The sequence below is a fragment of the Tachysurus vachellii genome, chromosome 6 (assembly GCF_030014155.1).
Source record: "Tachysurus vachellii isolate PV-2020 chromosome 6, HZAU_Pvac_v1, whole genome shotgun sequence".
Lineage (NCBI taxonomy): Eukaryota > Metazoa > Chordata > Actinopteri > Siluriformes > Bagridae > Tachysurus > Tachysurus vachellii.
The window spans coordinates 27,640,049-27,655,089 of NC_083465.1; the positions used below are offsets into that span (position 1 = coordinate 27,640,049).

The 15,041-nt window shown below is 38.9% G+C and overlaps 1 protein-coding gene across 2 annotated transcripts; it reads left to right on the forward strand.

The window, feature by feature from the left end:
- The first annotated feature begins 10,032 nt into the window (after positions 1-10,032).
- Positions 10,033-13,709, forward strand: LOC132847663 (zinc finger protein 658B-like). 2 transcript variants are annotated; one of them, XM_060873161.1, is made up of 3 exons: positions 10,033-10,086; positions 10,694-10,795; positions 11,257-13,709. In XM_060873161.1, exon 3 carries the CDS (start codon positions 11,318-11,320, stop codon positions 12,989-12,991), a length of 1,674 nt encoding a protein of 557 aa, XP_060729144.1. In that variant the 5' UTR covers positions 10,033-10,086; positions 10,694-10,795; positions 11,257-11,317; the 3' UTR covers positions 12,992-13,709. The 2 variants fall into 2 exon arrangements, with proteins under 2 accessions (XP_060729144.1, XP_060729145.1); XM_060873162.1 differs by having other exon boundaries at positions 10,061-10,086; positions 10,731-10,795.
- Positions 13,710-15,041: the final 1,332 nt, after the last annotated feature.

Below are 15,041 nucleotides of genomic sequence, written 5' to 3' on the forward strand. Positions count from 1 at the left end.
CCATGGAGGTCTGGATTTGGAGTCACACTCAAAATTGAAGTGGAAAAACACACTACAGGCTGATCCAACTTTGATGTAATGTCCTTAAAACAAGTAAAAATGAGGCTTAGTAGTGTGTGTGGCCTCTACCTGCCTGTATGACCTCCCTACAATGCCTGGGCATGCTCCTGATGAGGTGGCGGATGGTCTCCTGAGGGATCTCCTCCCAGACCTGGACTAAAGCATCCGCCAACTTTTGGAAAGTCTGTGGTGCAATTTGGCGTTGGTGGATGGAGCGAGACATGATGTCCCAGATGTGCTCAATTCGATTCAGGTCTGGGGAATGGGTGGGCCAGTCCATAGAATCAATGCCTTCGTCTTGCAAGAACTGCTGACACATGAGGTCTAGCATTGTCTTGCATTAGGAGTAACCCAGGGCCAAACGCACTGGCTTATGGTCTCACAAGGGGTCTGAGGATCTCATCTCGATACCAAATGTGATCCAAGATGGTGGCGCGAGTACATCGCGAGGCTCAGGGTCTCTCCAGAATCTGCAAATTTGCTGTATTTTTGTTGCTTATCTCGGGTCTGTTCGTGCAGAACAGCTGTGCCTATACGTCGTACACCCGACATGAGCTTTTGGATATTGGTTTGTGACTTCCTGAAAGTTTTATTGAAAACCTTCAACTCCTTCCTGAGATAGCCAGAACACCCGTGGAAGTGCTTGCAGGCGGCGTCGAGACCGTAAACAAAGGCGGGGGAAGCATGGTGGAGTGAAAGCTAAGCTAAAGCTAACACCACACCGGCTCTCCTTACCCAGCATCTTCCTCGCCAATGTTCGGTCACTCGTGAATAAAATGGAGGATATTTGACTCAGCACCACTCACAGCATGAAACTGTTGAAATGCAATGTGATGATCTTCACAGAAACATGGCTGCATAGCGAACAACGCTATTGAGCTACTGGGATGACACACAATCCGGGCAAATAGGACATTAGATGGCTCCGGTAAGACCAGAGGCGGTGGATTGTGCATTTATGTTAACAAAGCTTGGTGCACGAACTCTGTTATTGTTGGGAGACATTGTTCAACTAAACTGGAGTTTCTCATGGTTACTGTAAATGCAGACCGTTCTATCTACCACGGGAGTTCACTTCCACCATTATAACAGCAGCTTACATTCCCCCTGATGCTGATGCTAAGCTTGCTATGAAAGAACTTTATGCGGCCATCAGCAAACAACAGACTGTTCATCCGGAAGCTGTGTTTATTGTTGCGGGTGATTTTAATCACTCAAACTTAAAGGCAGTGCTCCCCAAATTTCACCAGCATGTTTCCTGTCACACCAGAGTGAAGAAAACCTGAGACCATGTATACACAAACATGGCTGGAGCTTACGTTGTGACCCCCCCTCCCCCACCTAGGACAGTCAGATCACCTTTTTTTGTTCCTCACCCCCAAATATGCACCCCTCATCAAGCGAGTGAAGCCATCAGTGAGAACCATCAAGGTCTGGCCCGCAGAAGCAGATTTCACACTCAAGGAAAGGTTCCAATACACAGACTGGAGTACATTTGCTTCTCAGGCCACCAGCGACACTCACACAGACATTGATTGCTACACCTCCTCTGTACTGGATTACATCAACACCACCATAGACAGTGTTACTACTCAGAAACAGATGATCACATATCCAAATCAGAAGCCATGGATGAACAAGGAGGTGCACCTCCTGTTGAAGGCACGCACTACTGCCTTCAGATCAGGCGACGCACAGGCTTACAGCACATCCAGAGCTAACCTGAAGAGGGGCATCAAAGAGTCCAAGCACTGCTACAAGCGAAAGATAGAGGAGCATTTTTCCAACTCTGACCCTCGACGCATGTGGTAAGGCATCCAGGCTATCAGTGATTACAAATCCTCCCACTCCACCCCTGCTGCCACTGATGTCCTATTCTTGAATGAGCTTAATGACTTTTATGCTCATTTTGAGAGAGACAACAGAGAAACTGCCACCAAGCTCAAACCCTCGGCTGACCACCCTCCAATAATACTCTCTTGCACAGATGTCTGCAATGCACTGAGCCGGATTAGCGTACACAAAGCCGCTGGACCAGACAACATCCCTGGACGCGTACTCAGGGCATGTGCTGAGCAGCTCGCTGGGGTCTTTACTGACATTTTCAACCTGTCTCTTGCCCAAGCAGCTGTTCCCACTTGCTTTAAATGCACCTCCATTGTGCCAGTGCCAAAACACTCCAGCCCAACGTGCCCGAACGACTACCGCCCTGTACCACTGACACCCATTGTCATGAAGTGCTTTGAGCGGCTGGTCATAGCTCACCTGAAGGACTCCCTGCCAACCATATTGGACTCTCACCAGTTTCCATGGCACTGCACTCTGTGCTCACACACTTGGACAATAAGAACACTTATGCACATATGCTGTTTGTTGACTTCAGCTCAGCATTTAATACCATCATTCCATCCAAGTTAATAGCCAAATTAGTAGATCTGGGCATTAACACCACAACTTGCAACTGGATTATGGACTTTCTGACCAACAGACCAACAGGTGAAAACCACCCAGTGCATCACAGGGACTCCACTTCCAGCCATGGAGAACATCCAGAAGAAATGCTGTCTGCGTCGAGCTCGCAGCATTCTTAAGGACTCATCTCATCCCGCCCATAGACTGTTTTCACTTCTGCCCTCTGGCAGGCGTTTTAGGTGCCTCCGGACCATTACCAGCCGACTAAAGAACAGCTTTTTTCCTAGAACTGTCTCTTTATTGAATTCTGCCCCTCGCTGATCATACTGTCATTGTCCTTCATACATTGTTACATCTCCCCCCTTGCGCTAATGGACTGTTTACAAAAATGGACGTTATTGCACTAATGGACTATTACACAAACTATGCTCACTTGCACACTTGCTCTTTTTTTTGCATTGCTGCTCACCATTGCCTTACCATTGTATACAGTATATCCACCTGATTTCTGTTTATAGTAACAACTATATGTTATATTAATAGCCATATATTTTGTTTATAGCACATAACATTCTGTAAATTTCAGTTTATACTAATAGCCATCTGCATATTATATTCATAGTACATATATATTCATCTGTATATTATGTTCATAGTACATATATATTCATCTGTATATTATATTCATAGTACATACACATTTGTAAATTACTGTTTATAGTAATAGCCATATATTTTGTTACATCCTTCTGTAAAATTCAGATATAATTATAGCCATCTGTATATTATGTTCATAGTACACACACATCTGTAAATCACTTCTATATTACCACTTAACTTAATTAAATCTTGTAAAAACTGTATATCCTGCACTTGCTGCTATTGCACTCTGGTAAGACCTAAACTGTATTTCGTTGCCTTGTACTTGTACATGTGTAATGACAATAAAGTTGAATCTAATCTAATCTAATCTTATCTAATCTAATCTAAATGGCAGTCAGGCTACCTCTGGCTGTGCAGCCCTCTAAAGAAATGCCAGAACAGGCAGCAGAACGTTCTCCACAGCGTCTCCAGACTATGTCACATCTGTCACATGTGCTCAGTGTGAACCTGCTTTCATCTGTGAAGAGCACAGGGTGCCAGTGGCGAATTTGCCAATCTTGGAGTTCTCTGGCAAATGCCAAACGTCCTGCCCGGTGTTGGGCTGTAAGCACACCCCCCACCTGTGGACGTCGGGCCCTCATACCACCCTCATGGAGTCTGTTTCTGAAAGTTTGAGCAGACACATGCACATTCGTGGTGTGCTTGAGGTAATTTTGCAGGGCTCTGGCAGTCCTCCTCCTGTTCCTCCTTGCACAAAGGTGGAGGTAGCGGTCCTGCTGCTGGGTTGTTGCCCTCATACGGCCTCCTCCATGTCTCCTGATGTACTGGCCTGTCTCCTGGTAAGGCCTCCATGCTCTGGACACTGACAGGCACAGCAAACCTTCTTGCCACAGCTCACATTGATGTGCCATCCTGGATGAGCTGCACTACCTGAGCCACTTGTGTGGGTTGTAGACTCTGTCTCATGCTGCCACTAGAGTGAAAGCAAGGCCAGCATGCCAAAGTGACCAAAACTTCAGCCAGAAAGCATAGGAACTGAGAAGTGGTCTGTGGTCACCACCCACAGAACCACTCCTTTATTGGGGTGTCTTGCTAATTGCCTGTAATTTCCACCTGTTGTCAGTGTGATTGACTTGGAGTTACATTACATATATATATGTAATATATCCATTTCGAGCGTTGGATCCGTTAAAAAATTTGAACTTGTGTGACTACACTGCATCCGATATGCCGATCGGGCAGGTTTTTATTAAAATGACCGGCAGATGTTAGTGAGGAAAGAGTGACAAAAAAGGCAAAAACAAGTGAAGAGAAAAGCGATGAAGAAAATTAAGCAAAATTAATGTAAAGAAAACAGAAATTGTAGCAATTAAGTTCAGTTAAGAGAAATCAAGCATCATGTTAGTTCTGGCAGGCCACGTCGTCAAGCGTGCATCAGCTGTTAATCAGCTATCCACGACGCGCACCAATTCGGTTACGACATCCATATTACCCGACCATTTAAATTCCCATTCATTGAGCCGCTTTCTAGCGCTTCGCTGCTGCTGCGATTTAAACTCCCTCCTCCAACCCCGACTCTACCATGCCGTAACTTGTGTACGTTGTACCAGTTTACGTCATAAATCTCCACATATTTTCTCTTTCTCTCCCTCTCTCTCTAATTATTTAATTATTTATTTATCCATTTATTAATTTCCTTTCCTATTTTTAACTCTATGCATGATTAATGGTTCTGTTATACGGGGGGGTCTATTCTATTTGATAGTTGCTGATCTCCCCGCTCTAAATGAAGTTTAGTCAAGTTCAATTTAAGTGTAAAGTAGCATTAAGAGTGCGAGTAAGTGAACGAAAGTGAAAGTGTAACTCCTCCGCCTGTTTACTCCTCCCTCAACACCTCTGTGCGCATCTTCCGTAAAGTAAAAACAGTTAATTTTTTAACATTCTCTTTTATTATTGTATGTTTTTATACAATATTTGTCATTTATAAATACAGGTACTGTACATTTTTCATATTCAAAACACAAACAAAACAACTGGAGTGGAATTTTGCGAGCTGGAACGGATTAATGGGATTTCAATTCATTTAAATGGGGAAAATTGCTTTGAGATACGAGCAATTTGAGATACGAGCAAGGTCATGGAACGAATTAAACTCGAATTAAATCTCGAGGTATCACTGTATATATAAATTCCACTCCACCTTATATACAAAATCTCATGCCTTTATTTACCAAAGCCTAGACTGGGTGATAGTTTACCATTGTAAATGTGATTTCTTCTGTCTGTAAATATGATTCAAATAAACTGCCTAACTTTACAGTATCCATTATATTTTATTTTAATTATTTTACTTGGTTGTTTATTTTTTCATTTAATGTAAATAAAAAAAATTGGCATTGCTGCACACACAGGAGGAGGCAAATGTGCAGTAACAATAATCGTTTGTCGGAATACAGAGGAGTTTGAGTACTAGTGATGTCACACTCTAAGTGTACTGTAAGTAGACACCGAAGTATTTTATTTATAGTATTTTTTATCTAGCCTTGTAGGTTTAAAATTTTAACTTAAGACAGAAAGGTGGTGGGTGACTAACCAAGGAAGATCTTCATTCTTTCCACGGTCACAAGTTCCCTTATGCAAAACATATAATAATGGAGAATGCAGACACTGTCAAGAAAGCTCTCAGAAAATGTGCACAGTTTCTTCCTACTCCCCAGACTGCCAGTAGAGCTTATTGTATGAAATTATTACACTACAATGGCTAAAAGCAGTAATGTGTAATAAGTTCATACAATAAGCTCTACTGGCAGTCTGGGGAGTAGGAAGAAACTGGATAGAACCCAGAGGAAACTTCGCTAGTAAAGAACACACACCGCAACCCAAACTTAGGATTGACCCAGGGACCTTGGATAGGTGATACAACCATACATTATACGTGCAATATTAATTAACACTTAAAGCATTTTTCAAAGTGCACATTTTCTGAGAGCTTTCTTGACAGTGTCTGCATTCTCCATTATTATATGTTTTGCATAAGGGAACTTGTGACCGAGGAAAGAATGAAGATCTTCCCTCTTTAGTCACCCACCACCTTTCTGTCTTAAGTTAAAAATTTAAACCTACAAGGCTTGTAATGGGTAAATTGAACTAGGTGCTGTTTAGCTTAGGTTAGTTTTACTTTTAAATACTCATTATTACATTGGGTTTATTTTATTTACAAAGTGAAAGCAAATCTGCAGTCCAGTTGCACTCACATCGCACATAATGAAGGCACATAATGAATGTGCCAGAAGGTGGTTAGCAACACAGGTGCTCCTCGAGGAACTGTTCTGTCTCCATTTCTTTTCACCCACTACACTTCATATTTCCAGCACAACACAATTAATTGTCATTTGTAAAAGTTCTATAATGACTCTGTGGCTGTTAGGTGTATCAACGGTGGGCATTAACAGCTTTGTGGAGTGGTGTGAATCACCTACAAGTCAATGTTACCAAAACAAAGGAACTGGTCATTGACTACAAAAGAAAACGGCACAACTCATCCCTGTCTGTATAAGTGGCTGTGTTGTGGAGATTGTGGATTCTTACAAATACCTGGGGGTCTACATTGATAATAAGCTCAACTGGACTAAAAACACCAAGAAATACACAAAATGGCCAAAGTTGACTGCTCTTTTTGCAGAGACACAAGTCCTTCAAAGTATACGATAAAATTTACATGTTCTTTCAGTCTGTGGTAACCAGCTCCCTTTTCTATGCTGTGGTGAGCTGGGGAACGGATGCAAAAGTCTGTGATGCTAACTGTCTAAATAGACTCTTCAAAAAAGCAAGTTCTGTCATTTAAGTGGATCTAGTCCATCTGAAGGTGGTTGCTGAGAACAGAGTGCACTAAATGACATGCTTGTTGGATTGAGGAGTAATTTTAGCTGGACACTGATCCCACCCTGGTGCAACAGTGAACTTTACAGAAGGTCTTTTGTGCCCACTGCAGTAGGACTGTATAGTACATCCCTCATGTGCAGAGGCAAATTTGACTTTTTTAGTTCTTAGTGAACTAGATAACCACACACAACGTATCTATCTATCTATCTATCTATCTATCTATCTATCTATCTATCTATCTATCTATCTATCTATCTATCTGTATTTCATAAAATATGAGTTCTGTGGAATGTATGGTGGTGGTAAGAGCATGGGGAACTTTGTGTTTCTGGGGGAAAGAATAAAGGTTTAGACACACTTTTTGGCTGAGGGGCAATTTAAACCTGTAACCTGTCCTTGACCTATATAAATAATTCCAGCTGAATTATTCAGCAGACTTGCTCTAGCTCTCTCACACTTATTCACAGTAGAGATGAAATTAGTAATTAGAGATGAGAAAGACTCAGTGCAGTCTAAGTGTGCCACACAACAAAGCTGGCACTGATAGCATTATGGACAACTGTGCAGTCATCACAAATGTGTCTAACACTCCAAGTTCATTTTTCTGCTTTTGAATCTTTGATGATAGCTGCACGATATGTTAAAACTTTTAACATGAAAAAATTTTGTTTACAGCAGGGGTATCAGGTCTTCAAGTCCAACTGCCTTGCTTGTTTTCCAACTAACCCTGCTTCACCTGCAAAATACACAAACTGCAACTTTCTAGAATGTGTCCTCTGTTAAACAATTTCAGTTCTGGCTAAACAAACATTTTTAACAATACTGGACACATAAAAAGAAGAAGAAACATAAGAAACATATATTACAAAATGAGCAACTGCAAGAATATTTGCAATTGTGCCATGACATAAATGTGTCTTTGACTGCAAGATCATTTTTCAGCTTTTGAACATTTGGTGGTAGCTCACTTTGACCTATGTTTAGCATTTGCTGCTGATTGAAGATAAAAGTGTTTTTCATGCACTTTAGGTACTGTGTAGTGCATAGGTAAAGCCAAACAAGTTACGTAAAAGAGTGCTTTTAAGTCTCGGACGAATTGGCAAACAAGAGGCCCATAGCTTGATGCAGGTTGCTGAGTGCATCTATTACAAGGCCTCCCACTAGGATGATCCCCTCTTGAGGGGTACTGTTGTGGTGATGCTGGGCTTATGGCTCTGTTGTCCTCATAGCAGAGAATTTCTATAGAAATGTCCAAGAATTCTCCATCATTATATGTATATTTTCAAAGTTAAATCAATAAAATTTACATTTATAACCTAAATTATGTAAAACCACTTAAGTTCATTTTTTAAAAGTGATATTTACTCAAACTGTTTGCATAGAAACAACTTTTGGGTTAAATTTAAATAAGCCACATAAACAGACATAAAACAGAAATTGTCTGTTACTTGTAACATCTTATTGACGCTTAGTGATAGTTTTAAAGAAATTAATTTACAAGTGGTGAATTTAGAAATACAGCACAAATGTCCTAGTTAAGCAATGGTGAAGTTTGCTCCTTTTTATTTTCATTAACTGTTACAGTATTTTCTCAGTTGTAGTTGGCTGTATTATGCCATAGATACCTATGCCAAAAAGCCTAAAAAATAGGCTACTTTCATTGTGTCCTTTTAGGAATAATCACAGCAAATCATCTGTTCCACCTAACTCTATCCTGTTCATTCTCTTCTCTGGCACCAATTAACTTCATGTCCTCTTTTAACACATCCATATATATAATATTGGCCTTTCTTCTTGACCTCTTAGCCTGGCAGCTCCATAACCACTCTCCCTCCACTGTACATTTCAAAACAATCTCAATCTAGCCTCTCTGACTTTGAGCGCAGAACAGTCAACCTGAGCTGTCCCGCTGATGTGTTTGTTCCTAATCCTGTCCATCCTCGCCACTCCTAAAAAGAACCTTAACATCCTCATCTCTGCTACTTCCATCTCTGCCTCATGTCTTTTCCTCACTGCTACAGTTTCTAACCCATACTACTGTCTTGTACACCTTTTGTTTGATTCTTGCTGAAACTCTTCTCTCACACAACACTTCTGAGACTTTTCTCCACCCATTTTAACCCACCTGCACTTGCCTCTGCACCACTTTTCCACACTCCCTGTCACACTGGCATCAGTAGTGCTCTTTCCGGGCATGAAGCAATACTGGTGCTTACAAGTATGTGCTTCCTTTCTTAGCCTAGCTTCCACTACTCTTTTCCATAGCTTCATTGTGTGGCTCATCAATTTTATGCCTCTGTAGTTGCTACAACTCTGCACAAACTTGTTCTTAAAGATTGGCACTAAAGCACTTCTCCTCCATTCTTCTGACATCTCTTCACTCACTAAAGTCCTGTTGAACAAACTAGATAAAAATGCTGGCTTGCAACCCCTGTGACTAGATTAATTATTGGATGGCCCTGGTAGTAGAAAAAGTATTATATTATATTATATTAAGAAAATTATATCTTACATAGTATTACTAAAAGAACAAAGTTATATTAGATGAATGACCAGGCATAATAATAGTAAGTAAGTACATAGTAAGTAATGCAAGCCATTCACTGTTTTCATTTATGATTTATTTCTTATTATTTTTTGTGTTTATAATTTTTATTTAGCATTATATCATTTTTCTTTATTTACAGTAATGTAACAAACTTATAAAAATAACTGTTAAAGTAGAAATAACTTTAAGAAAATGTTGTGTTTTTATATTCCTTAAGAACCATTAAGTAAGATGTCACGTTTGAATATTATATTTGCAGCATCAGTCTTGATGCTAAAGGTAAACAGGTTTTTTTTTTTTTTTTTGGCAGTGTAGTCGGTTGTTTGGGAAATACATTTGACTGTTCAACTTGTAATAAATAAATAATTCTGTGAATGGGTTAACTTCATCAAAACTTGTTAAATGTAAATTTTGCTTTAACTAAAGTCGATGTTCACTGCTTAATGATTCTTGTTAGAGGTTCCTACTAATTGTTGTCGGTGGGGCCTTGAATAGTGGTGCACCGCGTGTGTGTATTACTCCTGCTTCGCGCATTCAGTAGCACCGTATGCGCTCTAGGGAACGAGGTGATTTAATCTCTGGTAATTAATTTTCTTGCATTTATTGTTACTTTTAGCTTAATTATTATTAGCTCAATAATGATGTCGAAGCTTTTTGTCCTGATTTTGTCCTTTGATTTAGTTTTTATGTAAAATAATAATACATCAGAAGTACACTGTAAGAAAAGTGAAATTTTCCATAAAATTATTTATTTATTTATTTTGTATTTTTGTATTTTTTTGTATTTTGTATTTTTTGGGTGTTGAGTGTAGCATTTCTTTGATAAATAGACCAAAGTGTGACGTGTGATATTTAAACATTATTTTAGAAGCTTATTCAGATAATACTGGCAAATTAAACCAATATATTGATCACAGCTGGTGCTGGTAGTTGATGTGGTGTGTATTAGGTTTACCAGTAAAATATGAAATGTTGATGTAGCTGAAGTTTAATAAAGTAACATAATAGATTTCTAATATTTTGTTCTCCATAACTTCTTAAGATAACAATCTCTCCAGTCACTCTGAATATCTTTAATTGATTCTATGGTTCTAGCTGTTTACTTGTCACACCCCAGACTCAGGCGATGGTGTTAATAGATGGCTAATGGCTGTGAAATGGCTTGTTGTTGAACTGTTTTGTTCTTAGGTGTACACTTGAAGGAGATACACTTTTGTCATTTTAGTTGAAGTCCTCATTGAGAAGACTGCTGTGAAATTACTGGATTTAAGATTAAGATCACTCCAGCTGGTAAGTTTTTGTTTCTTTCTATGAATAAATAATGCACTTAAATTGAATACATAATACAAACAATGAAAAACAGGTAAACCTTAGGAAAGTTCATTAAAAATGTTGTGTTTTTAGATTCCTTAGAAATATTAAGTATGATGTTTCTTAAGTATACTGAAGGTAGACAGGTCATATTTCTAATTTGGCAGCGAATATTCAGTATATTCTGTGACTAGAAACATGCAACACATAACCAGACATTACTTTGAAACTCTTGAACATGATTTGTTAATAAGTTGTATGTTTACCTGAACACTGATAGCATGCTGCTTCTGTGTAGTACTAATCTATTTAGCTTAAGTTTTGTCTTTGTTTATTTACCTGCCCCCTTTTTAGTTACTGTGACTGATGAATAAAGCACATGGTACTTGTTTTGCACCTAATAATCTAAGATTGATGTTTTATCTACTGTTCTGCTACAGAGTGAAACATAATCGTCTGGCTGTCTTCACACTATAAATCACCACAGAGGAATTTTGCAGAATGGGCAAGGACAGAATTCACTGCTCCCTGTGTGGGAAGAGTTTTTTAACTCAGACTATACTAAAAACACACATGCGCATTCACACAGGAGAGAAACCATATTGCTGTTCACAATGTGGAAAGAGTTTTACACAACTAAGTCACTTAAATAGACATCAGCATGTTCACTCAGGAGAAAAGCCATATCAGTGCTCACACTGTGGGAAGAGTTTTAGAGACATGGCGGATTTGAAAGTTCATGAGCGCATTCACACAGGAGAAAAGCGACAGTACTGCTCACACTGCGGGAAGAGTTTTAGAGACATGCCGGATTTAAAAGTTCATGAGCGCATTCACACAGGACTGAAGCCATATGTTTGCTCACACTGTTGGAAGAGTTTTACAAATTTAAGTACTTTGAAAGTTCACGAACGCATTCACACAGGAGAGAAACCGTATCAGTGCTCAGACTGTGGGAAGAGTTTTGCGAAAACAAGTCATTTAAAAAAACACCACCGTATTCACACAGGAGAGAAGCACTATCAATGCTCACAGTGTGAGAAGAGTTTTGCACATGCAAGTTATTTAAAAAAACACCAACACGTTCACATGGCACAGAAGCCGTATCAGTGCTCACAATGTGAGAAGAGTTTTGCAAATGCAAGTCATTTAAAAAGACACCAACACATTCACACAGGAGAGAAGCCGTATCAGTGCTCACAGTGTGAGAAGAGTTTTGCAAATGCAAGTCATTTAAAAAGACACCAACACGTTCACACAGGAGAGAAGCCATATCACTGCTCACACTGTGGGAAGAGTTTTGCACAGTCAAGTGCTTTAAGAACTCACCAACGCGTTCACACAGGAGAGAAGCCATATCAATGCTCACATTGTGGGAAGAGTTTTGCCAGTCTGAGTATACTAAAAGTACACATGTGCATTCACACAGGAGAGAAACCATATTGCTGTTCACAATGTGGAAAGAGTTTTACACAACTAAGACAATTAAAGACACATCAGCATGTTCATGCCGGTGAAAAGCCATATCAGTGCTCAGAGTGTGATAAAAGTTTTGCTTGCAGTCGTTATCTCAAAGAACATGAGCGCATTCACACAGGAGAAAAACGTCAGTACTGCTCACACTGTAGGAAGAGTTTTAGAGACATGTCGGATTTAAAAGTTCATGAGCGCATTCACATAGGACTGAAGCCATATGTTTGCTCACACTGTTGGAAGAGTTTTACAAATTTGAGTACTTTAAATGTTCACAAACGCATTCACACAGGAGAGAAACCGTATCAGTGCTTAGACTGTGGGAAGAGTTTTGCGTATTCAAGTTATTTCAAAAAACACCAACGTATTCACACAGGAGAGAAGCCGTATCAATGCTCACAGTGTGAGAAGAGTTTTGCGAATGCAAGTTATTTAAAAAAACACCAACACGTTCACACAGGACAGAAGCCGTATAAGTGCTCACAGTGCGAGAAGAGTTTTGCAAATGCAAGTTATTTAAAAATACACCAACATATTCACACGGGACAGAAGCCGTATCAGTGCTCACAGTGTAAGAAGAGTTTTGCAAATGCAAGTTATTTAAAAAAACACCAACACGTTCACACAGGAAAGAAGCCATATCACTGCTCTACTGACAGAATACAGACACAACATGATCAAGACGAAGTTACAATTCTGTAAGCAACCGTTTGCATACCTATGGAGAGTATTGAATGGTACCAGTCATATGCTCTCACCATTACATGTGTTGGCGATTTGTACTGCTCTTAAACCTCAGACGGTCGGTCAAATGTTGTCTTTCTTGGGAATGGTTGATTATAGTGGGCAATGGATTCAACTTTGCTTTGAAAGTAATTTTGTGAGCTTTGATTAATTAGCAGCTTTTGAAATGTTGAAGAAAGACCTTTGTACTGATGGTGGTGGGGTGTGTGTGTGTGTGTGGATGGGCTGCTAAGAGTCCTGCAACACCAGGTCGAGAGGAAGGTTGAGATACTGAAATCTGAGACTTGAAAACAGAATTCAAGGTGAAGACAATTGCTACTCACACTTTGCACTGAGGAAAGATGAAAAAAGTCTAAGTAAGTCAGAGTTGGAGGTGGTGAAGAAAACCTCCCTGAGATGATAAAAAGAACCCTTGATGGGATCCGGACTCAAAGGGAAGCGAGCATTATCTAGGTGACACCTTAATATGCTTCACTCATTCAGTTGCAAACATTATTGATATTTTATACTTTTTCTGTTGATTATGGATGTTAGTTTTTTAATTAAATGAATTCATGCATTTACTAATATCCTAAACATTAATGTGATATTGCAATTGTCATTTTGTATTTTTTCTATGCTTGTTTCTATCTATACCAACAGATAAACACTTGTATACCCGAGTATATATGTACTGAATAAAATGCTATGTATTTGAAACTATAACTATATGTTGCCTGATTTTATGTTATATATGTGTTTAATAAAATTTATTCCCAGTAAAACTCAAATGTACTTTTGGAATAAAATTTATAGGGCAGTTGGCATATCATCTATTTATTAATTAGACCAAAATGTAACTGTGTCAAACTGTGTTAGTTTAGAAGCTTATTTAGACAGCACCAAGACCTATTTTTTTCATATTAATAGTTGTTATTATAAACCAGAAATATACTGAATACCAAATAGTGATATTTTCCATATTTTTATTTTTTTTTTTACATTTATTTGATAAATGGACCAAAATATGATTAATGTGCCATTTAGACAATACTGTCAAATTAAAACAATATTGATCACAACTGGTAGTGGGACACAAATTCCTCTATATTGTAACAAACTAATAATTTATTTGCTTTTGCTTGTCATTGTGTGAAGTAATGTCAAAGATTCCTCCATTTTATATTCATTAAATATTACAGTACTTTCTGAGTTGCAGGTAACTTTCTGGTGAGGTAGGATTTAGACTTTTATGTACTATTGGCTTAACTCACTTTGTTGTAGAGATGTGTGCTTTTGAATTTTGTTATATTGTATCGTTGATCTTATAGTGCTGGGGTCTCATTTATAAAGCGTGCGTACACACAAAATGGGGCTGGAAACGTACGTACGCCAGTTCCAACGCAAAGGTTGTGATCTATAAAAAACAAACTTGACGGGAGAATGTGCGCACCTTTAAGCAAACTTTGAGCTGTGCGTACGCACATTCTGGAGGCAAAGGGAATTGGCGACACAGATGGTGAGGTCGTGAACTGAAGTTAGATTGTAGAAAATAAATGTGGGAAGAACGATTATAAGAATTAATGACATTTAATTTTCACTCCATTTCATACGTTATATCCACATTATCATGAAGATTAAATCCAACAGTGTTATTTGTGCCGATTGTTTTAGGCTATATACATCTAGTAAAATCCAAACGTAATTCAAAATGTATTAAAAAAAAATAATAATAATCAGCGCTGCCTTACAGTCACATTGTCCACAACGGGAGAGAAGGAGGAGATGGCGTGACTACATGTGATACAGAATAGCATGAAACACCCTTTTATTAGAGATCTGCAGAACACAGTGTAAAAACGAAATATTTTCCTTAATGTACATATATCATAAAATGTCACATTAAAGTCTGCAAATACAGTCATGAAGCACAATCGCTACTCATCATCGGTCCTAACTATTACGGTGTTCATTACAAAACCGTCATGAAGAAGCATGTGTTCACTATAACATTTTCGTCTTAAATTTT

Coding starts and splice junctions, on each gene's coding strand:
- LOC132847663 (XM_060873161.1), top strand. CDS start 11,318: ATGGGCAAGGACAGAATTCACTGCTCCCTGTGTGGGAAGAGTTTTTTA.